Source organism: Capsaspora owczarzaki, assembly GCF_000151315.2.
Source record: "Capsaspora owczarzaki ATCC 30864 unplaced genomic scaffold supercont2.1, whole genome shotgun sequence".
Taxonomy (NCBI): Eukaryota; class Filasterea; order Ministeriida; family Capsasporidae; genus Capsaspora; species Capsaspora owczarzaki.
Window position 1 is genome coordinate 180,770 of NW_011887292.1, and position 24,606 is coordinate 205,375.

The window sequence follows — 24,606 nt, forward strand, 5'->3', positions numbered from 1 at the left end:
ATGAAGCTCGAAAATTACTGTAAAACCCGTTGTTTCCTGTCAACATTATCCAGTCTACTGTTTCGCTCATATTTTTCTGACAGAGCACTTCCACATTATCCAGTCTTAGAATCTTTTTGTTCTGAATCCAATGCAGAGCAGCGCGGCGTCACACGAGGACGCGCTCAACTTTCATATGGCACAGATTGCGGGCTTGCTCGACCATCTGCGCTCCACATCAAACCCGACGCCCTCGTCTGCGCCATCGTCAGCCAAGAGTGGGACTGGGGCTGGGACTGGGGCTGGGGCTGGGACTGGGGCTGGGGCTGGGGCTGGGGCTGGGACTGGCGCCGACGACAGCGGAGGACTCGTCCTTGCGTCACTGCGCTCGAGCTACACAGAGGCCCTCATGTGCGCCCTGGCCATCGCCCAGCAACCGAGTGGACGAGATGATGCATTGACCTCGCACGCCGAACATGGCCGAGCGGGGCAGCAGAGCGCGCGCTCAAAGGCCAAGACCAGTATTGCTGAAGTCAGTGCCGCAGCCAGCGCAAGCCGGGCACCGCTGCAAGTGGGCTACAGGCGGAGACGACAAGGCGAACCCGAGCGAAACACCACTCATGACGAAGACGAGGATGACGAGGACGAGGACGACGACGAGGACGACGAGGACGACGACGACTCGAATTCGGACGCGAGCGACGGTGAGCCAACCGCTCCGTCAACCACTGTCAGAAAGTCGGGCCATGGCACAAACCCCAAGCTTGCTGCAGAGACTGCTACGAGACTGGAGCGCCACCTGTGGCAGCGCGGGTACTATGCACGCATTGAATCGCTGCGATCGTCGCGCTCAAAGCACGCGACTGCAATCTCGCGCGCCAGCATCGAGCTGCTGGCTTTGGCGCAGCAAAGGGACCCCAGCCCCCAGGCGACTGCCAGGCAGCAGGAAGTGTATTCAAGCTACGAAACCGAGCTGCGGAGACTCACGCGGGCCGTTTCAGCGCTGCAGAAAACGCTCATCGAGGCGCAGGAAGCGTACGCACAGCTGCGCGTGAGGCTGCTTGGCGAGCACCGCCTCGCGACTCCGTCAGACGGGCCCGTGCTTGACACTGACGTGACTCGGCTACGACATTCCTTGCATGCACTGTTGGTACAGATGATTCACCAGGCACTCGTGCGGCAAGGCGATTTGGCGCGTTACCAAGTCCAAAATGACCAGTACCTGGCGATGATTTCCGAATTAACAGAGCAGCAGCGTGGGTCAGATACTGGCGGCATGTCTGCGCCCTCGGTTGGCCTCGTACTTGGTGCGCGTCCGTCTCCAGCCGCCGCTCGCGAGCGAAATTACAAGGCGCCGATCGTCCCCGCAATCCCAAAGCTCCGGGTTGCCGATCAGACTGCCGCCAAAGAGCTGTACGAGCAAGCATTGCTCTGGATCCCAGACAGCGGAAACGCATTCAACCAGATCGCCATGTTGCTAGCGCACGAAGACAACCAATTACCAATGCTGTTTTATTACACGCAAAGTCTCGCATCGGCGTCGCCGTTTGACAAGGCCACGGACAACATCCGACTCGTCTTTGACAAGAATCGGGAGGCTACTGCCCGCGCATTGTTCAAGAGCAGCGCTTTGCAAACAAAACCGGAAACTGCTGACAGTGGTGCTGCACCTACAACTCAGTCACCCAGTCCACTGACGTTGTTCTGGCAACGCTACTTGTTGGTTGTCGATATGATTTCTTCGGGTGCGGAGACGTTTGATCCCTCCTCGCATTACCGACCGTCATCGACGAACAACAGGCAAGCGGCTCCAATGCCGCGACTCTCGCTTTCAGATGTGATACGGGACGCGTTGAGCGCGTTTGAACAGCTTCTCGGGGCATGCGATGCAACCACGCTCTTGAGCACAGATCAAGTAGATGTCAATGCACATCCGAGCGTCTTTTTCAGTACACCGCCTGCAAGCTCGACACCATCACCCACGGCTGGCGTCGGGAGCACGTGGCTGGCGCAGCTCGTGGCCGTCGCCCTTTTCTTTGTGACACACGCAATCGAATGCGAACACTACGCTCAGAGTTCGCCGGATTCCGCAAATATTTCTTCCGCCATGCACGCCTTGATCGAGTCCTCTTCTCTCTCACAAGGATTGGTGCAAGCGCTGACCGCTCGTCGCAATCGCGAGGGCAAATCGTCGTCGCTTTCCGAAACTAGCATGTCGTTTGTGTTTGACCTTATTGCTGCGCTTGCCAAAAAGTCCTTCCTGACGGCAGGATTCTCCAATGCACCGGACCAGCTGTGCGATATGGCTGCACTGCCGGCACTCAAGCTGTTCATGGACTGGTTGCAAACCCGCAGTGATATTCTGGCCTTTCCAAGCTTTAAAGCCAAGTGCCAGCAGAGTTTTCTCATCATTGTACGTGTGTGTGTGTTGTTTCGGTTTGTTCATTTGTGGTGAACTTTGTTGGGCCTTTGTGATTTGAAAGCTACTGACTGTCGCGTTTCATGCACCGCTTTTTTCTTTTTTTTTTTTTTTTTTTTTTTTTTTGGCAGACTGCAGTGGTCAACGGATTGTTGGAGCGATCCGCCAGTCTTCGTTCGTCCATGGAGCCATGTCGTGAGATTGCTGAACGAATGCTCCTTGATCAGCCTCCGTCGAAAGGTTGGCAACAAGTGGACGCCAACGTAGAGGATTGGCTTGTTCGTGGTTGTGCCTTCATGCAAGCAAAACACGACAAGCTGCGCTTTTTGCCAGAACATCGACGTGACTTGCTTCTTCATGGCAATGTGCTTTCCAAAGTGATGAGGTACGTCATTTTTGCGACATGATGGAGGTGAACTTTGGCGCCCTTTTTGCTTGACACTCACTGGTAGTGATTGTTTTCAGATTGCACTGTATCGTGGCTGGCGCGTATTGGGCAACTTCGACATATGTTGGAGATCGACCGTTGCTGTTCTGCTCTGCTCAGAGCAATGGGGTCTTGCGCTCATTTGCTACGGACTTGAAGCGCCTCAAGGCAGTGGCGAACGATCCACCGCTTGCAACAGCTGTCTCGGGGCCGTCGTCGGGAGCGACGACCACACCGACCGAAACCCGCGTGCAAGCACAAGCGGCAGCTTCGTCCTCTCGATCGCCAACAAGCAATTTCGATGATGAAGCAGATGCCGAGGAAGTTATCGTGTTTCGTCCATCTTCTCGACCTTCTCCGCAACAACCGCAGCTGCAACCGCAACCGCAACCACAACCGCTGCAGGCACAGCCACAGCGACAACAACCACCACAGCCGCAGCATCACCAGCAGACCAATGCCAATCAGCCTTTTGAGGTGAGGCCGATTGGAATGCAATCCCAATCATCAATGTACGGGGCGACGTCGCTTTCAGCGGGTCTAATCCAGTCTGTGCTACCTCCGACCACGCAACAGCACCAGCACGTGCCGAAGCACTACGGTTTTGTGCCGGGCGCGACGCCAGCTGCCGCGTTTCCAGATCTGACCGCCACCGCTTTTGCCCCGTCCATGTTCTCGTCGCCAATGTTTGGTGCGTCAACCGGGTCTTCCTCTCTGTTTGCTCGGTCTCCCCAGAGTGTTCCACAGCCTCCAGCTGCCAGCCTTTGGACTCTGCCGTTGAATGACCCTCAGGCTTTCAGACCATTGTAATTGGGTTTGGTTGTGTTGCTGTGGGATTTCTGCTTTTTTGGATGCGCTCTGACTTTGGTTGTGTGTTTGTTTCGTGCGATAGTAGTTCGGATCCTCAAGCACCCCCTCCAGGTTACATGTCATGTAAGCGAATGCGCTTGGGGTCCAGTTTGAAAGCGACAGATGACTCACTCGCCCTTTTTGACACGCATTCTGAACAGATCCTGTTCGAGGCCAGCCACCGACCTGATGGGATTCTGCAATCGATACAAGAGGAATGTGCTTGATGTTTTGAAGATTATGAGAACATTGGACGAAACCTCGATATAATATCAACCGACAAAACAGAAAATCGACAGACCAAATCACAAGAACAAAGAAAAACAAAAAATAGAGAAAAAAAAAAGAGAAAAAAAGAAACGCTCATAACAATGAATGAACAGAAAAGGCAACTTAAAAACCAAACAAAAAAGCCTTAGACGCTCGTTCCAGGAATCGAAGACGGGCTGGGCGGAGCTTGAATGAGAACGGTGGGCGGAGGGGTGTTGTAAATGGCAGACTGGGAGCTCAAGGCTGCCGGAGCGTTGCTGTAGCTTGTCGGTTGTGAGGGCGGCAAGCCAGGAATGCCGCGACGCTTGAGATTGGGGGACGTTTCAGGCGAGCGACCAGGCACGACATTGAGCGCGGTGATGGCTGCGGCCAGATCGCCGGACTCTCGCGGTGATCCCGGGATGACGCTCTTTGGCACGGAAACGAGGGATCGGGACTGCAGGAGGGACGCAAGCGGCTGGCCAGAGGAGCTAATCTCTTGGTCTTGCAACTGACACGGCTCTGGCGACCAGTCAAACTCCACAAAGGTGACTTTGATGGCCTTGCGCTTTTGAGCAACGCGCTGCTCCTGAAGGCGGTTTGCGACGCTCTCTGGGAGAAAAGAGCACAGCCAATTCGCAAATTCGCTTTCGCCAGACTGCCGCGATTTGAAGTAATCCTTGTAGGCCCGCTTGAGCCATTCGGGGGCAGTGAGTCGCAATTTGGCCTCGTCGACGACAACGAGCATGTTGACAACGTCACGAGCGGCAACATCGAGCATTTCTGAGAGGGTGGCCGCGTCGTAAATGCGCAGCCGAGGCATTCCACGCGCATACATGGTGAGCCCGAAATGCACGCGCTCATCCGCAGCCAACGTGAGCTCCAGCCGAGGATCGGTCAACTTGAAGCTCCGCGTGAGCACGGTGCGCGAAATGTCACGCAGCGAAAAGTCCAGGCCGCTGATGCAGTACTTGTAGCTGGTCGACACCTGCTTCACATTCAACGCCGACATGTGCACGAATGGCCTATGCATCACGCAGAGGTGCAGAGCCAGCAAATTGTGCACGTTGAGCCAAAATGCGGTCAGTTCCGGACGTGATAGAGATCTGAGCCAGACCTGTCGAGCACATGCATTGGACGCGCAAGCAAACAAACAAACGAAAATAAGAACAACAAAAAAGAACAGGACAAAGAACACAAACCACAAATGAACTACAAATCGAACTCTCGCAATTTTGGTTGTTTTTCGCTTGTTTGAACACCCTCGATTGCAAACATTGCATACCTTTTGAAGCTCGGCGCAATCGTACAGAAACGCCTTGAACTCCGGGCTGCCCGCAATGCACGCCCATTCGAACGCAAAAAAGTTGCACAGTTCAATCAGCTGGCGAAGCAAGCTTTCGACGACGACTGTCGCCTTGCGCCCTTCTTTCGTCCATGTAATGTCTTGGTTGAGCACACCAATGTCGTCATTCAAGTTGGCCTGACGCATGACTGGAGCCGAGCTGGCGAGCGACGCCATGGAAGCGTTGCTGGGCTTGGGTTCCGTTGACGCGGCTGGAGGATTGAACCTGGCCAAGTGTCGCTTGATTGCTTCCGTTCCAAGGGAGGTTGATATGTATCTAAGCAAATCAAAACAGCCACAAAAACCAAACAAAACCACAACAGCCTCATCATCATCGTCAGATGCAAGTTCAAAATTTCCTTTTCCCCCGACACAAGCAAAGTTCAGGCTTACACTTGATGCAAATCGATTTGTTGAAGTGAAGGGACGTCAACGAATAGAACGCGCGTACGAGGCTCCCAGGACAAGTGCGTGTAGACCAGATCGTACTTGCCGCCAATCAGAATGGACGAGAGTTGCGTCGCGTCAGCTCGGGGAATGTTGGACACAACCCAGCGCACAGCATCGTTGGCATGATTGCCAAAGTCCTTGAGATACGTGTCAAACACGGACGAAACCATCACCCGTTTGCGCGGAACGGAGAGACTGAACGATTGCTGCACAAACACTTTGCTAATCACGCTCAGCTCCAACGCAAGGGACTCGGGGTGGAAGATGAGCATGGGAGACGTGGAGACGGTCAGGTACGAGATGGCAAAGTGGACGCGAGGGTCATACTTGGTCAAGACGTGCGTAAACCGCGGGTCGTCCTTCTTGATTGTTCCCTTGGGATTGCCACGGAGGATGCCGTCGAAAATGTCTTCCAACGAGAACGGCATTCCAGCAACAATGTACTTGTATACTCGCGTCATACGCTTGCGCTGGTTGGTGTTGCTGGGCAAGCCGTTGACAACATGGGCATGCAAGACAAGGAGATGGTGAAGGTTAAGCCAGAAGCACAGCTGTTCCTGCGGCGTGACCAGCAGGCCAAGGTTGATGGCCTTGAGTTCCGCCAAGTTGAGAAGCAGCTCTTGAAAGTCAATGCTCTCGGCAACGGCCTGCAGGTTGATGGCGCCAAGCTTGGACGTCACTTCGCCAACAACCGAGGGCGACGGGTGGGAAGAAGAAGAAGAAGATGTTGATGATGACGAGGATCCTCGACGCAAAAGGCGATTAGGTGAGCCAATCAGCGGGACGGACAGGCTATGCTCTGCGGCCGCGTTATTTGCCGTGTTGGCGTCGTCATTCAGTCCCTTGAAACCGTTTGACAAGTCAACCGAGCTCATTTCCATTGCACGGGCTAGCGCCGCCTCGCCTGCTAGAGACGACATTGAGCCCGCTAGATTCCTCGAGCCGCCGTCGATGACGTTCAAATCATGCATCGACCCGTGGTAGTCGACCGAAACGGGTGGCTGGAGGGAATTCCTTTGCGAGACCGGTTGGAGCTGCTCGAACGCCTGCGACGCCATGGCGATGCGTTGCTGGACATGGGACAAATCCATAATAGACGACGATACGGGAGCACGCTGTGTGCGGAAGGCATGCAGCCCCTCGCTCGCACTGACGAGCAGCGGGTGGTCTGTAAAGATGGTTTTGAGTCGTTCGAGAAACTCGGTCACTGCCACAAGCGGGGGTCGTACGTCCTCGCCGCAAAGATACTCGTTGAGGAACACTTCTTTTTGAGTGGTGAAGCTGGTTTCTGGCGGTGCGTGCAATGCTGCCGAGAAGGTAGTGCTGGACGGCGCTGCCGAGCCAAGCGTCGAGCTGTCGCGTTTCAGTGCGCCAGTCAAGACGTCAGAGATTTCCATGCTCGAAAACCGTGAGGATGCCGAGCTGTTGGCGATCCCACCACTGCTGCTTGGAGCCAGCGGCGAGCCGTGGCTGGAGGTGGGTGCAATGCGCGACATTTCAACATCGAGATCGGTGAGAATAATCTTGAGCTCGTTGAGTGCGGCAATCTGGGCCTTGACTTGTGCGCGATGTGAGTCGCACGAGGCCAAGAACTCGGTGATGCGCATGTTCTGGCGATGCAGGTAGAGGTGCAGGCTGCCCACGCACGCCAAAACCCGATCGTCCGGCACAGCCACGTTGCAAAAGTCGAGTCGCGCTCGCTGCTCTTCCGGTGTGCCGAGGACTGGCATGGCCAGCTGGGTCATGACAGCTTCCAGGCGGACGGTCAGCGTTCTGACCAGCGGGTTGCATCGCGCGAGGTTTTCGCTCGCGTCAAAGGTGGCTCCGCGGGCGGCGGTTTGCAGAATCTTGGCAATCTGCACCAGCCCGGAGTGGCCTTCCTTGCGAGGGTAGGTATCGCTCAGTCCAGACATGTTGGGCATAACAATGGCGGGACACAGGAGGTGGGTGACGAGGTACCGGGACACGATTGCCAGCCCGGCGTGCGGCTTGGTCGGAAACCGCTTCATCGTCGCAACATACAAGGCGTGGCAGACGACACGAAGCGAGAACGGACACGCCTCCACCGACTCTTCCAAGCACTGCACGAACAAGGCGGCTGCGTTTTCCAGCGCGGCATGGTTGGCCTCCAGCTCTGCCGCTACGCGAACACGGTTGGGGTTGATGTCGAATGATCCAGGATGCGCCATGACTCTGTTGTTCAGAAAAAAGAAAAAAAACGCAACCACCATTGGTCGGACATGTCAGACGAGTTGAAGCGTGAGTACGGGTCGACCCTTTCGCTCAAAGTGTTTGTCGACATCTCTGAAACTGCACGACAAGTTGGATACACCTCCAACAATGAGCCACTCGGAGGCAAATCCCACTTTCTGTCTGTTTGTGTGGCGCACTTGGCGTGGAACACAAGCACTTGCCTTGCAACGGAGGCTTGGAAGGCGTGTAAGAGAAAGCCCTCGCTGACAAGCTTGGCGTAGCTCGAGAGCAGCCTGCTGATGAAACTCGCGTCCTCGAACAGCGCTTCTGGAGCGCGCGCGGTCTCGATGCTCGATGTGGCAAGCGACTGCAGCACCGCGGGTGCGACGCGGTGGTGCTCGGCAATCACAATGACAAGGCCAGCAACGTAGTCTGCATCGCACTGCTCGGTCGTGTCCCCTAAGATGCGAATCAAGGCCTGCACACGCACAAGAGTGAATGAAAAGCGAAGTGAGTGATGGCAGTCAGAAAAGTCAAGTCGGTGAGTCAGTCAAGATTCCGAAAAAGAAAAACACAAAACATAGGAAAAGGACCAGCAGAGTGGAAAATCAGTGAATTCTCCGTATCGAGTGAAACTGCGTCTTGCGCTCAAAATCATACGATGCTGTAATGCTTTTTTTTTTTTTTTTTTTTTTTTTTTGCAGTAAACTTTTTCGCAGTTGTCAATAATCCGCAACGAACGCAAAACCGAACAAAACGAACAGAGGAAGAGCACCGAAACCGAATGGGAAAGCAAGCCATGCGATGCGACCGAATGGCTTGTCAGAGTGAAATGAGAGTTTGGGGGAAGGGGGGGTGGGGAGATGTCCAAAGTGGAGCGGGAGTTGGGGAGTCGAGACGAGGGAGCGGTAGTTCAAACGGAAGTGCACAGACCTCGCTTGGGTCGAGGAGCAGCTCGACCAGCGCGCGGTAGTGGCGCATGGACAGCGGAGTGCGCTCGCGGGGGCTGTTCTCCATGCGAGGACGGCCGACAAGCCCCGTGTGTGGGATGGCTTGGGCCTCCTGGAACGACGCAGTGGACGACGTGCCGGCTTGGTTGGCCCGCCGGACCGCCCCAGCCCCAGACGCCATTTCTCAGAGCGCGCGCTTATGGTCGTGGGTTGAAGTGTTCGACGCGAAACGCTTTTTGTGATCCAGCAGGGGGAACGCAGAAACGGAGAGGCGAGTCAGCAAAAAAAAAAAAAAAAAAAAAAAAAAAAAAATCAGAACTGATCTGAATGTGAACCAACTCAACTTGGACACTTTGAGTTACTGAAGAGAAAAAAAAAAAAAAGATTCTGTAGATCTATATTCATACAATCACAGACAGAAAAGGCAATACACAAAAAAAGACACAACAACCACCTCAGTGGGCAGTGTTCGCGGCATGGAGCATTTGTGCAAAGCGCGAGTCAGGACGGTCGATCAGGGCTTGGGGCGAATCGAGCTCGACCACCCGGCCTTCAGACAGTACCAGGATGCGATCGCTGTCGAGAATCGTGTTGAGACGGTGAGCAATGGTCAGCAGAGTGCAGCCCTGGAAACACTCGCGAATGGTTTGCTGGATGAGCGCGTCCGTCTCGGTGTCCACAGCAGAGGTGGACTCGTCGAGAATGAGGATGCGACTGTGGCGCAGCAAGGCGCGGGCAATGCACAGCAGTTGACGTTCACCGACAGACATGTTCTCTCCATTCTCCACAACGGGGGTTTCCAGCTGCAGCGGCATCACCGTCACACGGTCTGCCATGTGCGATCGCTTCAGCGCATCCCAGATCTGGGCATCAGAATACTTGCTGAACGGATCCAAGTTGTACCGGATGGTTCCCACAAACAGCACAGGATCCTGCGGAATGATGGAAAGGCGAGCACGGAGCACAGGGAGAGGCACACGAGAAATGTCAATTCCGTCAATCACCACCGAGCCTGCGCTCGCCTCGACCAGTCGGAAGAGAGCCACGGCGATCGAGGACTGGAAGTGTTGAGCAGCATCAGAATGAAATTGGGGGGGGGGCAAGGGCGGAGGAGCAGATTGAAGGTGAGCACCAACACAACAAAACAAAAAATCAAGCTCATGACCAAAGGTACGACCACAACCACAGCCTCTCCTCACCTTGCCAGCACCAGTACGGCCCAACTACACCAATCTTCTCTTGAGGGCGTGTCTTGAAGGAGAGACCCTTGAGAACGAGCGGAAGGCCGTCGCGATAGCGCATTTTGAGATTCCGGAACTCGACCACACCCGCAGCAGGCCAATCTTCGGGGACGTTGACGGGTGCGTAGTGCACATTGACCAACGGCAGGGGCTCGCGGACAGCGTGGCCATGACCGGAGGGCTTGTGAACTCGAGCGAGCAGCCGCTGCAGACGGGAGGACGGGACGTGAGCGCGCCCAGTGGGCAAACCAGCAGCACCAGAGAGCACAAGAGCGATATGATCGTCGTCAGTCGTTTGCTTCTCCTTGACGGCGTCGTCGTCGTCACCGTCTTCCTCAATGCCAGACAGACGTCCCGAGGAATTTCCAGACGCGTCTGCGTCGTCCTCGAGCGGAGGAGGAATGCCTTCTTGAGGAGTCGTGCGTGTGTAGTACTGGATTCGCTCGACCGACACAAACCGAGACTGCGTTTCGGCAATCAGACGGACAGTGAACTGGAACATGCCCGATGTCTGCAGCGAGTACGACAGCGCCAGGCCGGCCAGAGCAGGGGAGAGCGAGCCGGTTGTAAGAACGATAAAGAAGGCGGTGGCGGTAGAGACCAGGGTCGTCAGAGCGTCGAGCCGGATGGACAGCCAACGGTTGGCAATATAAAAGGCGAAGAAGGCACGCGAGTTGGCGTCCACCTGCTTCATGTACTCGTTAATGAACAAGTCCATCATGCCGTACGCGCGAATGGTGGCCGTTCCTTGCACACTTGCCGTGAGATGACTGTCAGAGGGGACAAGCAAGAAAACAAATAAACAAACAAACGACCACACAAACACAGGAATGTGAGCGGCCTGCAATCCGAACTCTGCGTCGTTCATCCAAATCAACGCAGTTGCTGTTGTGTACCTGAAGATGGGAGAGCGCGAAATGTTGTCAAGACGCTTGAGCTCGCGCGCAGAGCGGTTGAAGAATGTGTTAAACACGGCAAACAAACCGCCCAGCGGGATGAAGACGAGCAGAAAGTAGGGGAAAATCACTGCCAGGATGCCAAACGTCAGCAGGATGAGAGAGCCATTTTGCAAAAGCTGCTCGGCATAGAATGGCAGCTTGACGTCAACTAGATTGTTTTGAAAACAAACAAACAAAAAAAAAACACGTAGAACGGTTAGTAAGTTCAATGAATCGTTTTTCTGCGCTTTTGTCCCCAATTCAAAACAAAGCAAAACAAATGGCCCTAAACAATACCTTCATCCATGTCCTTGGAAAAGCGGCTCAGGAGTCGACCAGTGGGCGTGGTGTCAAAGAACGACATGGGCGCGTGCATCACCTTGTCGAAAACGGCGCGATGCATGGTTTGCGAGGCCGTCAGCGTTGTTCGGAGGAAGAACAAGGCGCGGACCATCTGGACGAGCATGAGCAGGACGGCCGACGCGCAGTAGACTCCAACGTACATGCCAAAGTCTGGGTAGTCCTTCAGATTGAAGCTTGTCACTGGCTCTTCCACCCACCCCCAGCTCACCGTGCCGTTCGAGTCGATGATGGTGGTGTTCACCATGATCGTCGACGGGGGCTGGCGCAGCCAGTAGCTCAACCACCAGTCGGAGAATGCCTTGATGGACATGGAGAAGACAAACACCAACGCCAACGCAAGGAAGATGCGCACGCCACCGCCCGCCCGCATGTACTCCAAGTATGTCGCCTTGGAGATTGCGCCTTCCATCTTTTCTTCCTTGGACATGAGGGCTGAATCGGCGAAGGAAACAAAAAAACAAAAAGAAATTGGAAGCGACAATGAGAACAGAGCGAGTGAGTGCAGAACGAGAAAAACAAACTGAGCAGAAACCAGCGCAGCAAAAAAAACCAACGACGCATCCACCAATGAGACTGACCTGCAGACTTTTCACTTTTTTCAGGAGCATTTTTGACGGGAGCTGACGTCTCCGGCTTGGTCTGCGCGTTGTGTGCATCGAGGAGAGCGAGGAGAGTGCCACGGCGGCTTTCGCGTCGAAGGAGTGGTGGAGCATCAGCGACACCGGAGGTGGCAGCAGGCACAGCAACCGGTGCAATCGGAGAAATGGATGCGATGCCGCTCGGTTCGTCTGCTGTGGAGCTGTGGAAGGTGCGAATCAACGAGCGCAGCGCGCTGGTTTCAATCGACATGAGCTGCTCAAAGGTGCCTTGCTCGCCAATGCGCCCGTCATCCATAACAACGACCAGATCGCAGTTGGGAAGATACTGCAGCTGGTGCGTCACGAGCACCACTGTCTTTTGATGGAGGCTCCGCACAATGCACTCGTTGAAAATGTGTTTTCCAACATGCGCATCCACAGCACTCAGGGGATCATCCAGCAGGTAAATGTCCTTGTTGCTGTAGACGGCGCGAGCAAGACTGACACGCTGCTTTTGGCCGCCGCTCAAATTGATGCCACGCTCGCCAATCTCGGTCATGTCGCCATCAGGGAGCATGGCAATGTCCGCCCGCAGGCAGCAGACATCGATTGCATGATCATAGGCCTCCTGGTTGAAGGGCTGAGTGCAAACGTGCAGAGTCAGTAAACACACAAGCACTGTTGATTTCAAAACAAACAAAAAAGCAACTACAAGCACACAAAACCACGACGGCTCTGTGTCTCCCTCTCTCCTTACCTGTCCAAACAGAATGTTGGCGCGGAGCGAGGAATTGAAAATCCACGCCTGCTGAGACGCGTACGCAATGCTGCCACTCACTGAAACATCACCATTGTCCAGAAGCATTTGGCCAAGCACAGCCGACAGCAACGAGGACTTGCCGGATCCTACGGCGCCGCAGACGCCAATGAGATGGCCCTTCTCGACGGTAAGAGAGACATCTTTGATCCGACCGATGGGTTTGGGAGGGCCCGACTTTGCCCCTCCGCGTTTGCCTCCGGCTCCACGACCGCCGCCAACGCCAGCGCCAGACGACGACGACGACGACGGGGCTGACGCTTCGAGAGCGATTGGCTCGGTCGTGTTTTTACCTTTTCGCAGGCCAATGCGCTTGAGCAACCGAGCCACTTTGGTACCGGGACGGCGTGCAGGAACAACAGCGCTCTCGACGCCGGTCGTGCGGATGTCATCCTCGGGCCGTGCCCAGGAGAAGGAGGCGTCTCGGAACTTGATCGCGTCCAGCGAGTTGGATGGGCTGCTCAGGACGGATGAGAATTCATCCATGAGCAAAAAGCTCTTGATACGCGCCAGACTAATCAAAGCCTCGCCGACGTTCTTGACGGCCTGCGGCAGCTGGTTCATGGCGTTGCGCATGGCGTTGAACATGGAAGTAATGGAAAATGCCGTCGAGGCCGAGAGCGTCTGGCCAGCGAGCGAGTGGAAGGTGAACAACAGCACCGAGGCAAGCGTCGGCACGAGTGGGGTCAGGGAGAAGTTCATGCTCTGCAGGTAGCTGGCGCGGGAGAGGACGCGCCGTTCGGACGAGCGAATGTCGCCGACCTTGGAGGCAAACGAGTCCTCCCAGGCGTAGCACTTGACGAGACGCATGCAGGTCAGCAGTTCATTCATCAGGCGGACGCGCGTATCGGTGAATGCAATCGTTTCGCGACGTTGGCGTGCGACGGCGCGTGCAATCATGGCTTGGATGGGGTAGAACATGATGAACACGCCGCACCCAACGAGCGAGAACGGTCCGATGATGGCAAAGGATGCAGCCAGACCGACCACCGTCGAGAGAGTCGAGCTGTACGTGAACGAGCCGAAAACGAACGCATCGTAGACTCTCTGGCCGTCGTTGGACGCCATGTTGATGACTTCGCCGATCGACTTGTTGCCCAGCGTCCGCAGGCGCATTGCCTTCTTGTAGACAATGCCAAACATGACAGATCGCGCTCGGCCAGCAACGCGAATCGATTCGGTGAAGGACTGGGAAACAACGAGACTGCGGCCCGTCTCGTTCAGCAGAATGCCGAGCGCGAGGAGGATGCCGTGCCACACTGGCTGTGCACCCCTGTCCTGTGCATAGGCGACGAGCTCACGCAGCAAGAAGGTGGGCGCAAAGAAGACAAAGAAGAGCTGCAGCGTGAGGAGCATGTGGGTGCGCATCAGCTCCCTCTTGAACGTCCGCACAAAGGTGCGCGCCACAGACACGTTGTCTGCCAGCCGAGAGCTCCGCACGACCCTTCGAGACAAGAGTCCAAAGAGGTTTCGCGGCGATCGGGGTGCCGGGATTGGATCCAGCACAAGATGCGCAGCAAGACCAGGAGCAGCAGCGGTGGTGGTGGAGGTCGTCTCGCCGGCCAAGCTTGCTTTATCACCGTTCGCACTGTTCGAGGCGATGAGTCGACGCGCGCGCTCGACCTCCGCTCGTCCGCGTGCAAGCTCCGCCTCCCATTCGACCTCAAAGCGTTGGCACACGACCACGGCGCCGTCACGATCTGCAAGGTCCCACAGGTCTGACATTTGCAGCGCGCCCTTGTAGCCCTTCCTCAGCAACGGGTTGGCCCACCAGAATGTGATTCTTGAGAGGATTCCGACGCGATCGATGAGCGACGGTTGGCAGCCATTAGCTCTGCATCAAGAACAAAAAAAAAAAAAAAGAACAAAAAAAAAAAAAAAAAAAAGAAACACGGCAAAGTGAGATGTTTGTTTTGTTTGAATCATTCAGCTAAGAGTTTCAGATTCTCAGACACGTCCTGTCAAAGCGATTCTTTTCGTTCTCTCTCTCTCTCTCTCCCAACCTCCCTCCCGCCTCGACTCCTCAGCCTGAGATATCACTCTTTGTATCAATCCCAGACCATTGAACACCCCCTCCTCCCCTCCTTCCTCTCGTTCTTCAACAGAGTAAAATTCTCCATGACCGCCGACAAGCGTGTCATTGAAAAACAACGAAATCCTCCGTCCCTCGATTCACCATCGTTCGAGGAACACTCCGTCCACGGCATGACAGCGCAAACACGAACTAACTCACGTCAGACCAGCGGCTGCATTGGCTGCTGTGGCGTCGGATGCTTGTTGGGCTGGCTCGCCGCCGTGCAGCAGGGACACTGAAGAAGGGAGTGGTGGCTGGACTGCTGTGCTGGTGACACCCGTGCCACCACGCGACGACGACGACGAGGACGGCGAGGACGAAGACGACGCTGGCAATCCACTCTGCAGCTGCCGACCAGCATCGACCGGGCGGTGCTCCGTGCCAGCGTGCAATGGACGCAGGGGGTTCGCAGAGTCAGAGTGGTAAGAGTGAGAGTGAGAGTGGGCGGAGTCATGCTGACCGACAACCACCTCCACCGCTGGTGCTGGTGCTGGTGCCTGGTGCGCTGTCGCTGTCGGCTGGCTCACGTCAACCACAACCTCACCCGTCGGATCAAGTAGCATTGCATTGCTGGCGGAAGCGGTCGTCCGAGTGTCGTCGTTGTGGCCAATGTCATCATCATCATCATCATCATCTGCTGTGGCCAGCCGATCCCAGCCATCACGATGCTGCTGCTGATGCTGATGCTGTTGATGGATGGGTGCATTGCTATTGCTGCCATCGTCATCATCATCGTCATCATCATCGCTGGCGTTGGCGTCGTGGCGCGCTGCTCCGTCGTTGTTCAATCGGCCGTGCTCGCTCTGCTGATCATCATCATCATCATCATCATCATCATCATCGCCTCCAACGAGACGGTCGTTGTGATTGTCGTCGTCGTTATCATCGCCATCGTCGTTGTCGTCATCGCGGAGTCGGTTGTATTGATCGCCCGCACGAGACATGGCAGACTGGAATAACGAAACGACAACGACAACCCAACAAAAAAAAGAACGAATGAGCTCTGAAACGAATTGAGAACGACATGATGAAGATCAGAACGAAACGAAATGAAACTCATGAACCTCTGATCTCGGAGCAGCGCAGAGCCAAATGAAGCTCGGCTCAGTCGGATTTGCTTTTGTTCTCAGTCCGGAACAGATCGCCACTTGGATTGCACTTCTCTCTGGGACTGTTTTGCTTTGTCAGTTGTCAGGTGAACGAGTCTCGGAGATGATCAAGACGACGTCCTCGCGGCACAAGCAGCGATCGTACAGAGTGCCAGGCGGCGGATTGTCACACGAGGACGCAAACGAAACTGGTGATGATGACTCGAGACTCGGTGCCCAGCCATCATCATCATCAAGTCATGCAAGTGCTGCAGGCCCAGCAGATGCCAAGACAGAGAGCAAGAAGGAGCCGGCGAGCGCTGTTGACGCACAAGTTCAAGCCAAGAACACCAGCCCAGCCACCGAAGCGCACCCTCTGCTGCCGGACAACCACGAGCTATGGACGCGTGCATGGTTTGGATCTGCATCTAAGAGTGGTGCTGCCCCGGTTGCCGCTGAGCGGGTGCCGGTCGCGATTCGCAACGTCCCTGCAGCTGGAAATGGACTGTTTGCCACGCGCGCCATCGCTCCAGGCGAGTGCATCTTCACAGAGCCGCCTATTGCAGTGGCATACGATGCAGACCAGCTCGATCTCTACTGCCATCGCTGTGGGCTCATGGCGCGCAACCAATCGTCAGCTTTGGGCGTCGTGTCTCAGAGCGACGAGCCGTATCTTTCCGAGTTTGAGTGCGCCGCGGTCACCCCGTGCGAGCGATGCAAGTATGCACACTATTGCTCGACGGATTGCCAGCGGACCGACGCGACACGACACCAGCCAATGTGCGACGCGCTGTGTCGCATTGCACCTCGCGTTCCGCAGCGGTCAGTCATGCTGGTGTGCACCATGCTCTGGCAGCACCAGCGCGAACAGCAACAACAGCAACAGCAACAGACCTCATCAGCAGCTGCAGCACCTCAATTGCTCGCGCACAGTGCTCCCGTATCCGTGAATGAAGCACTGCTACGGCTGCAAACGCACCGCGACAAACTCTCCGTCAAGGAGGCAGAGGAAATTGCATCTGGAACCTTCCTTGTTCGTCACATTTTATCATCTGCATCCAACCAAGTCGTCATTGACAATCTGGGCGCTGGCAAGTCGAGTGGGGCGTCAAAGTCGGCCATCTCGAAACCACAGGAGCAGTACGACGACGACGACGACGACGACGACGAATGGGTGGACGCCTTACGTGCCCAGCACGATGCCACTCATGCGGAGGCTGCAGCATCCTTCCATCTGTCCTCGCGACTTGACGATGCCCCGTTTCTGGAAAGTTCCTCCGGCTCAACCAATTCCGCTTCTGCACCAACAGACAGCTCGGACAATGCGTTTGCTCCCGAGATGGCATTCAATCTCGCGTGCCTCGCGCGGAGCAACGGGTTTGCCATGGATGGCGGCGTGTTTGTGGCTGGACGAGCAAGTCTGCTCAACCACTCCTGTCTGTCCAACTGCACCGTCAGTCTTCGCGCCAATCGGGTTGTTGTGCGCGCGCATTCACGCATCGCGGAGGGTCAAGAGTTGCTCGTGTCCTACCGGGATTTGCTGCAGGCACGGGTGCAATGGCAGGCGCAGGTGGAACGTGGCTACCACTTTGCCTGCTCATGCCTTCGGTGTACAGCCCCGCTCGATCTGACCCACCCTTTTGGCCAGTTCGATGCAAGCTTGGTTGCTCTTGAATTTCGTGGCAAAACCCCGCCCTCCCCCGAGCAACTCGCAGCCGAAGTCAAGCGCAATCCGGCTTTGCTGCCCTCCGGCAAACCGCGACTGCTGCTCGATCCAGCCATGCACGCCCCTGAAGTATTGGACTTCCAGCAGCGCCTTGCGTCCATTACCAGCTCCATGATTGAAAAGGGAGACCATCTCGCGGCGGTGAGCGCTCTGACACAATTGCTGCTCGAGTGCGACCCGAAAGCCACCTCCAGCTCAAAGTCCCCTCCTGCCAAGACCGGGCTGGCATTGTCCCGCACCCACCATCTCATGATTTCTGCAAAGCGAAAACTTGCCATGAGCGCCATGCGCAGCCAGCTCCCGCAAAGGTTTGATCTTGCCGTCCAGCAGTTTCGCCACATTTTTGCACCAACCAGCCTTGTCGCGCTGCTTCCTGCGCCTGCAGTCGTTGACCCGATGGAGGAATATGTGCACGCCCTCTTTGGGGCGCTCGAGTGGCGAGCAGAGCACTTTCAGCTCTCGGGCGCCCAAATCGGCAATTTCGACCCGAGTGTCGCCGCGTCTCGCACTTCAAACCCCTCCTGCAGCAACCTTGACGAGCTCTACGTCATTGCTCGCGAGGCGTATCATTTTGCCCGGCGCCTCGGAACGCTGAGCGCACATACTTTGGGCAAGCAATCTTCGCGCCTCGCGTCCGCGCACCTCGTCGAGCGCAACGCCGAAATCGTCCTGTCTCACCTGCTGCAGTCGGGATTCGTCCCGTCCGCAAAGTCACAAGATGCCACATTGCGCTATTGAAGTGGTGGCCGGGGGCAGGCGCAGGCAAGTGGCGAGACGCGAGTCTGGTTGCGGCGTTCTGATTGGGCCACAGCCAGTTGGCTCGCCAATGGTCTCGATTTTTTTGGAGGGTCACTTTTTTTTTTTTTTTTTTTTTTTTTTTTCCCGTCTGTTCGCTTTCTTCCCAACTCGTCATTTTTTTTACGCTTCGTTTTATATTCTACACTGTCTCGCCGCGGTTGGTGTGCTGGTGGGGCTTCTGTCATTGAAGCTTGGGACGTGTAAAAGAGCAAAAGGTGTGACATTTCGCGCAATTTTCTCACCTTTCTCGACCAGCGCTCTGCCTCTCGCTCTTCCTGCATTTTTCCCCCAACTTTTCCCCTTTCTTTCACTCAACTTTTTTTCAACCTATTTTTTTTCTTTCTTTTTCCCTTTTGTTCTTGCTTTTTCCATGCTGACACTGCAATTACTCGCGGTGACGCCGCTCGCTGCGCTTTTCACCCATGCCGTCGTCTCGGGTATGCGCACTGTTGCAGGAGTGTCGCAGCTGCCTGCCAGATGGCGCATTGGCTCTGTGCTCTTGCTTGGAATTGTCCTGCATTTTGTCGGTTGGATTGTCCTCCAATGCGTTCTGGCCTGGCCGGCCCACCAACCGCATCTGGAACGTCTTGTTCTGCCACTGCCGCCGAGCGTCAGTCGACTCGTTGGACATTGGATGGATTTTTCAATGTCCAGTGCTCGATACTGGGCCAGCAGGGTCTACACCCCTGGATTCGACCTGTCTGGTGGTCTACCAATGAAAAACGCCGTTCCCCTGCCATCTGCCTCGAACGCATCATCTGAGATTGCGCAAAACTGGCTGCTGCTTGCGAGCGAGTCTTCTGCAACCTACCCAACGGCGGCGCTCGGACATACGTGCTCCATGGTGCTGGGCATGTTGATTTCTGCGTTTGTTTCACGGCTAATTGGCGAGGCCAACCCGGACGCCCCTCCGCATACTGTATGTCGTCGGTCTTGCTGTTTTATTTTGCGTTTTTGATGCGACGGTGTGATCTCAGCTCTGCGAGGGTCGAGTGCGAAAGCTAACCTCGTTTTCTTGTTTGCCTACGTTGACCGACTAGATTGAAAATTACCGCTCCATCGCAAAAAGTTCCTTCCTCGCCACCTTTACGCTCGGGTGCTCGCTGTGGTTTTACTACGTGTTTTGCACGTTGCCTTTTGTCGAAATGCGCCAGGCCGACTGGACGTTCTGGGAGTGCTTCACGTTGGCGATCGCGCATTCGGTTTCGTTTTCGCTTGGAGGCATGTTGTTTGAGTCCGTTCTGCCACGATCGGTTGCGAGCACACTGCAGTCCAACTCGACGTCGCCTTCCCTGACCAAATCCAAGCCCGCTGAACCGAGGGTTTCCGCACCATCCGCAATGGCGTTTGCTCGCCGCTACCTCTCCACGTTGACGGTCGTTTGCGTCGCACTTGGCTTTGCTGTTGTGCTCGGGCTGACAGGTAATGAGTGCTCGAGTCTGTTGTCGGTATCGAGCGATTGACTGAAGCCTCACTTCAATTACTGCGCTGCTTGCTTGCTTGCACAGACCCCGTGAAAATGATTCCCCATGGCGATGTCGGGCTTGTTTCAGTGCTGGTCGGGGCCATCGTCCATTCATCGATCTTTACGCACACGGCTACTTGGAAGGCGCTTCTGAACCGAGGCACTTTGCGATGGCAGTCAGCGTTTGTCGCAATTGTGGTCATCTCAATCTCGCCCTCATTGATGGCCGCCGCTCTACACCTGTGTGCGCTCGGTGGAGCTGGGGTCTGTGCACTAGGATGCCTCGGCGCGGGACGGTGGCTTTGCAGGAGCGTCTTTGGGCATGCTGCAGCATTTGCAACGCTGGACGCTGCGCCAATCAACACTCGAGGTCTGCAAGTCCGCCAAGTCCAAGACGAGGCCAAGCACACGTGGCGCACCGCCTCGTTTCCTCCTGGATTCCCAAACAGCTGGTACAAGCTCACTGACAGTTGGCACGCTGTCGTCGGAAGAGCGGTTCCAGTCGTTCTCAACGCGCTCGGGGCTCGCTGGTCTGTCTGGCGATCCCATGATGGGAGCGTGATTGTGCTCCGAAACGGCTGCCCTCATGTTGATGAAGCTTCTTCCCAAGCCCACGGCTCGTGCCACGGTGAAGGCCTCCGACTGCAATCCGACAATTCGATTGTCTGTGAAACGCACGGCTGGGTTTGTCGGCCCCTGCATGTCGGGGGAGGTTTCCACGAACAGCAGCAAGTTGCAGAGCTCCGATGGCAGTCTGCAGCATCGACCTCCATTGTCCACGCGCCTTCTGTCTGCGTTTCCGAGTACGCAACCATGATTTGTGTGTATTTCGACGCCGAAGGGCGCCCGGCTCCGTATCTGCCGCTCCCCTTGCCCGAAATCGACTCTGGCTGGTACAAGTACCGCGGGCAAGCCAGTCAAGAGACACCCATGCACATCCAAGTGAGTCGTTGCGTGAATCGCCATAATCAGTGATTTGAGATTTGGTTGTTGTTGTTGCTTGTTTCTCACACTCACACACACACTCTCTCTCTCTCTCTCCACCTTGCCAGGACTTTGTGGAGAATGCTGCCGATTCCGCTCACTTTAACTATCTGCACTGCAAACTCTCCTTCCCCGTCGCCGGAGATTTGACCTTTATTCGGCATGAAACGAGCTGGGAACCCAACCCTGACATTCCTCACCTGAGCTACTTTAACGACGTGGCAGACTTGTACAGCGTCTTTTCGCCACAGCCGGCACCCCGACCCGTATCGACGCGCGTAACATTCAACGGCTGTGGCGGAGTGGTCTACTTTCGATTCACCACGCCGCATGGCGACATTGTGCTGCTCAAGACCTTCCTTCCGCTCAGTCCTCTGATGCAGCGCGTGCAGGATGTGTGGTATGCGGATCCGCGCATTCCCCGCCTGCTTGTTCGGTATATCGTCATGGAGGCCATCAATGCCTTCCGCGACGACATTTCCGTGTGGCAAAACAAGATTTACTCTTTCACGCCGCTGCTTGTCAAGGGCGACGGTCCCATTGCGCGCGTGCGTCGCTGGTACCAGCAGTTTTACAGCGAGCACAGTCGTGCTGTGAGCGATGGTGCATGAGTATTTTGGGTGTTTCGTCCTCCTCGGCGTCTTTGTAAAAATGCAATCCACTTTTTTTTTCCGTCGTGCTTTCATTGTCCAAACAAACAGCAAAACCTGTTCAAAACACAGCAAAAAACAAAAAAAAACCATGTCGCAACAGAAGGAAAACGCCACGACAGAAGCTCGCCCGGAATCGACCGACAAGCAACCGGAAACGCATCGCGAGGACCATCACTTGCACCACGTCCATGACTATCCATGGGACCATGCATACGAGCACTCCAGCTGGCGCAGAAGCGGGACGGCGAGCACTTTGTCCACTGAAATGCATCAGGGCCCCGACTTGAGCAACGAGAACGCCGGGCCGCTCACGACCAACCAGCGCGACCTGCGCCCACACTCTGGCCCTGGACCCATCGGAACAACTCCCCCAGATCACAGTCGAGAGTACCACGACAAGTCGCATCCCGGAAATCCCGTCTGAATTTGAATGCAAAAATCAATAAAGTCGAAAAGGTCAAATCTGATCGCCGTGCAACACCAAAAGTCATGAAACTCAATAAAGCAAGCAAACATGGACATTTGAGAAGCATCATTAATCTTTTCTTCTTTTATTCGTGGTGGATTCCTTGCACGAGCTTTATGCAATTGACGGTGAAATTCCAGCACTTGCCCATGACGCAGCACAAAACAAATAGAACTCGACAATTGCTTTTTTGTGCAAAAGTTCGATCTGAGTGAGCGCGTCTGGGCAGTTTGCTTGGTGGAAACAAAGACAATCTCAGAGCTGAGTGGGCGGATCAAGGGTGGACGTAGGGATGGGGGGAGGGATTGGTACAAGCCTACCAGGCGACAAATAACGACACAGCTCAACAACAAACAATTTGGGGAAGGGAAAAGAGATCATTAAACAATGAGTGAGAAAAGAGGGAGAGGGAGAAAGAGAGAGAGAAAATGCCAGAGAGTGTACGCTCCTCTCGATTACTGCTTGCTTTCGAGCGCTTGTCGGTACTTGACAAGGTCGGCAATTGTAATCATCTTAAGACCGTGCTCGCGCGAGAACACTTCGAGGTAATCACGGCGAGCCATAGTGCCGTCGTCCTTGGCGATTTCGCACAAGACACCCACGGGTTGGAGTCCACTCAAGCGGCAGAGATCTGTCAACAATGGAGCGATTACCCCCAAAAATTTGTCAGGGTTAGAACAACCGGCAACAAATGTCCTGTGTTGATTTTGACTTACCGACAGACGCCTCGGTGTGTCCGATACGCTCGAGCACACCACGCTCTCGTGCACGCAGCGGGAAGATGTGACCGGGGCGCAAGAAATCGTCACCGGTAACGTTAGGGTTGGTGAGCGCGACGGAGGTGGCCGAGCGGTCGGCGGCAGAGATGCCGGTCGAAGTGCCTGGCGTTGCACGATTTATGAAGGCACGTGTGAGGTGAGCTTTCAGTGGAGACGACGACGAGAATGAATTCTCCAATGTGCTGCTTACCATGGCGGAAGTCGACGGTGACGGTAAAGGCCGTTCGGTGACGGTCGGTGTTGTTCTCGACCATGATGGGAAGATTGAGCTGCTCGATGCGTGATCCAAGCATGGGTGTGCAGATGACGCCGCTGTGTGGTGACACCAGAGACCAAAATGCAAACAAATCCGCGCAAAGTCAGAAGTTCACGTCAATTCAGATAGTTAGATTGAATCATCAAAGACCACTCGGGCTGTAATGTGTGAATCTATGCTGTTTCTGTGCTGCTCTCGTGTACCTGGTGTGACGGATCATGAACGCCATCTTCTCTGGCGTCATTGCTTCGGCGGCAATGATCAAGTCGCCTTCGTTCTCGCGGTCGACGTCGTCCACGACAACGACAAACTTGCCCGCGGCTGTTTTTTTCAACCAAGTCAAACAAAATGTCACCAAACGGTTCAGAGTCAGTTCAACGTCAGACCAGCAGCAACACAACAACCCCAGCAGGCAGTGTTCCATGACTGTGATTGAGTTGTGGGCAGTGCTCGACATGTGGCAAAAAAATGACCGACAAAGCGGAACACTCACCAAAGTCAACGAGCGCGCTTTCAATCGAGTCAAACTCAAACCTGCAAAACAGCCAAGACAACAAAGCAAGCAAGCAACATGAAAGTGGGGGATGATGGTGTCGATCAGTCAGTCAGTCAGTGCAAAGAGACGTGGAAGCGGAAAAAGCCGGCTCATTTTGAAGGTCAAAACCCCGTGCTATCATATCACACATGCAGTTGAATCCCTCCACTCCCCGGCTCAAGACGCAGCTCAGCCCAGTGGCACTTTGAAACACAGACACAGAACAAAGCCAACTCACTCGGTAGCAGCAGTGGCTGAGGCGGCGGCGGCGGCGGCGGCAGTCGCTTTGAGGGGAGTGTCGAGATTCAATGCGCCGTGCTTGTCCTTGCCCACGAGCACCTGCAGCCGCAGCTGGGCCTCCTGCAGACGGCGCTCGAGCTCGGCACTGCGCGCTTGCTCAGCGGCAAGACGCTCCTCCAACGAACCGCTTGAAAACTCTCCGCTGCCCATGGCGACTGATGATGTGATGTGTGAGTGAGTGACTCTGTGTGTGACTGGAAAAAACGTAGACTGAGGCGGAAACTGTGAAGAACGTCCTCAAAAGAAAAGCTCTGCTTTCTTCTGCTTCTTCGTTGCTCTGTCATCATCCAGGTCAACACCATGAGTGGAAGCAGTCATCGTGTATTGTAGTTGGCAAGTATGAGCGCTCTTTGGGGCGACAGCTCGTCGAACGAATGACAATTCTGAGCGCGGCGAATTTTTTGCATGATGACGCGATGACACGATGCCGCCATCAAGATGGGGCGATCAGTGGGGGGAAATCGACAATTGGAGATGAAGACGACGATGAGGCCTGGCATACACCCAGTTTGAGCTCCATCTGATGTCGCGAGTTAAGAGCAACAACGCTCGATCTGAGGGAAACAGAACGAAAAGGGTCGGAACCGGGAATCCCTTCCACTGCAAGACACGTTCCATCTCACTTCAGAGTCTAGTATCCACTTTTTCACATTTGCAGCTCAATTGCGATGCCGCGAATCAAAG

At 55.2% G+C, this 24,606-nt stretch overlaps 6 protein-coding genes across 6 annotated transcripts; 3 read left to right on the top strand and 3 right to left on the bottom strand.

Annotated features, from left to right (window-relative positions):
• Positions 1-65: 65 nt before the first annotated feature.
• Positions 66-3,978, top strand: CAOG_00046 (hypothetical protein). The gene is made up of 5 exons (XM_004364860.2): positions 66-2,392; positions 2,530-2,783; positions 2,864-3,631; positions 3,718-3,758; positions 3,836-3,978. Exons 1-5 carry the CDS (start codon positions 131-133, stop codon positions 3,862-3,864), a joined length of 3,354 nt encoding a protein of 1,117 aa, XP_004364917.2. The 5' UTR covers positions 66-130; the 3' UTR covers positions 3,865-3,978.
• A 13-nt stretch (positions 3,979-3,991) lies between these two features.
• Positions 3,992-9,135, bottom strand: CAOG_08383 (hypothetical protein). Its single transcript, XM_011271651.1, has 5 exons — positions 8,845-9,135; positions 8,133-8,389; positions 5,662-7,911; positions 5,209-5,545; positions 3,992-5,040 (listed from the first exon to the last, which is right to left on the bottom strand). Exons 1-5 carry the CDS (start codon positions 9,040-9,042, stop codon positions 4,090-4,092), a joined length of 3,993 nt encoding a protein of 1,330 aa, XP_011269953.1. The 5' UTR covers positions 9,043-9,135; the 3' UTR covers positions 3,992-4,089.
• A 105-nt stretch (positions 9,136-9,240) lies between these two features.
• On the bottom strand, positions 9,241-15,854 carry CAOG_00049 (multidrug resistance-associated protein 9). Its single transcript, XM_004364863.2, has 7 exons — positions 15,032-15,854; positions 12,739-14,632; positions 11,982-12,621; positions 11,338-11,835; positions 10,999-11,209; positions 10,061-10,872; positions 9,241-9,919 (listed from the first exon to the last, which is right to left on the bottom strand). The coding sequence occupies exons 1-7, from the start codon at positions 15,814-15,816 to the stop codon at positions 9,858-9,860; spliced, it is 4,902 nt and encodes a 1,633-aa protein (XP_004364920.2). The 5' UTR covers positions 15,817-15,854; the 3' UTR covers positions 9,241-9,857.
• Positions 15,855-16,021: 167 nt separating this feature from the next.
• On the top strand, positions 16,022-18,436 carry CAOG_00050 (hypothetical protein). The gene has a single exon (XM_004364864.2). The coding sequence runs from the start codon at positions 16,085-16,087 to the stop codon at positions 18,422-18,424; it is 2,340 nt and encodes a 779-aa protein (XP_004364921.2). The 5' UTR covers positions 16,022-16,084; the 3' UTR covers positions 18,425-18,436.
• A 107-nt stretch (positions 18,437-18,543) lies between these two features.
• Positions 18,544-22,118, top strand: CAOG_00051 (hypothetical protein). The gene is made up of 4 exons (XM_004364865.2): positions 18,544-19,403; positions 19,525-19,906; positions 19,993-20,891; positions 21,002-22,118. The coding sequence occupies exons 1-4, from the start codon at positions 18,855-18,857 to the stop codon at positions 21,542-21,544; spliced, it is 2,373 nt and encodes a 790-aa protein (XP_004364922.2). The 5' UTR covers positions 18,544-18,854; the 3' UTR covers positions 21,545-22,118.
• CAOG_00052 (3,4-dihydroxy-2-butanone 4-phosphate synthase) lies at positions 22,108-24,133 on the bottom strand. The gene is made up of 6 exons (XM_004364866.2): positions 23,861-24,133; positions 23,581-23,621; positions 23,291-23,408; positions 23,022-23,143; positions 22,769-22,933; positions 22,108-22,683 (listed from the first exon to the last, which is right to left on the bottom strand). Exons 1-6 carry the CDS (start codon positions 24,070-24,072, stop codon positions 22,508-22,510), a joined length of 834 nt encoding a protein of 277 aa, XP_004364923.1. The 5' UTR covers positions 24,073-24,133; the 3' UTR covers positions 22,108-22,507.
• Between the last annotated feature and the right edge of the window lie 473 nt (positions 24,134-24,606).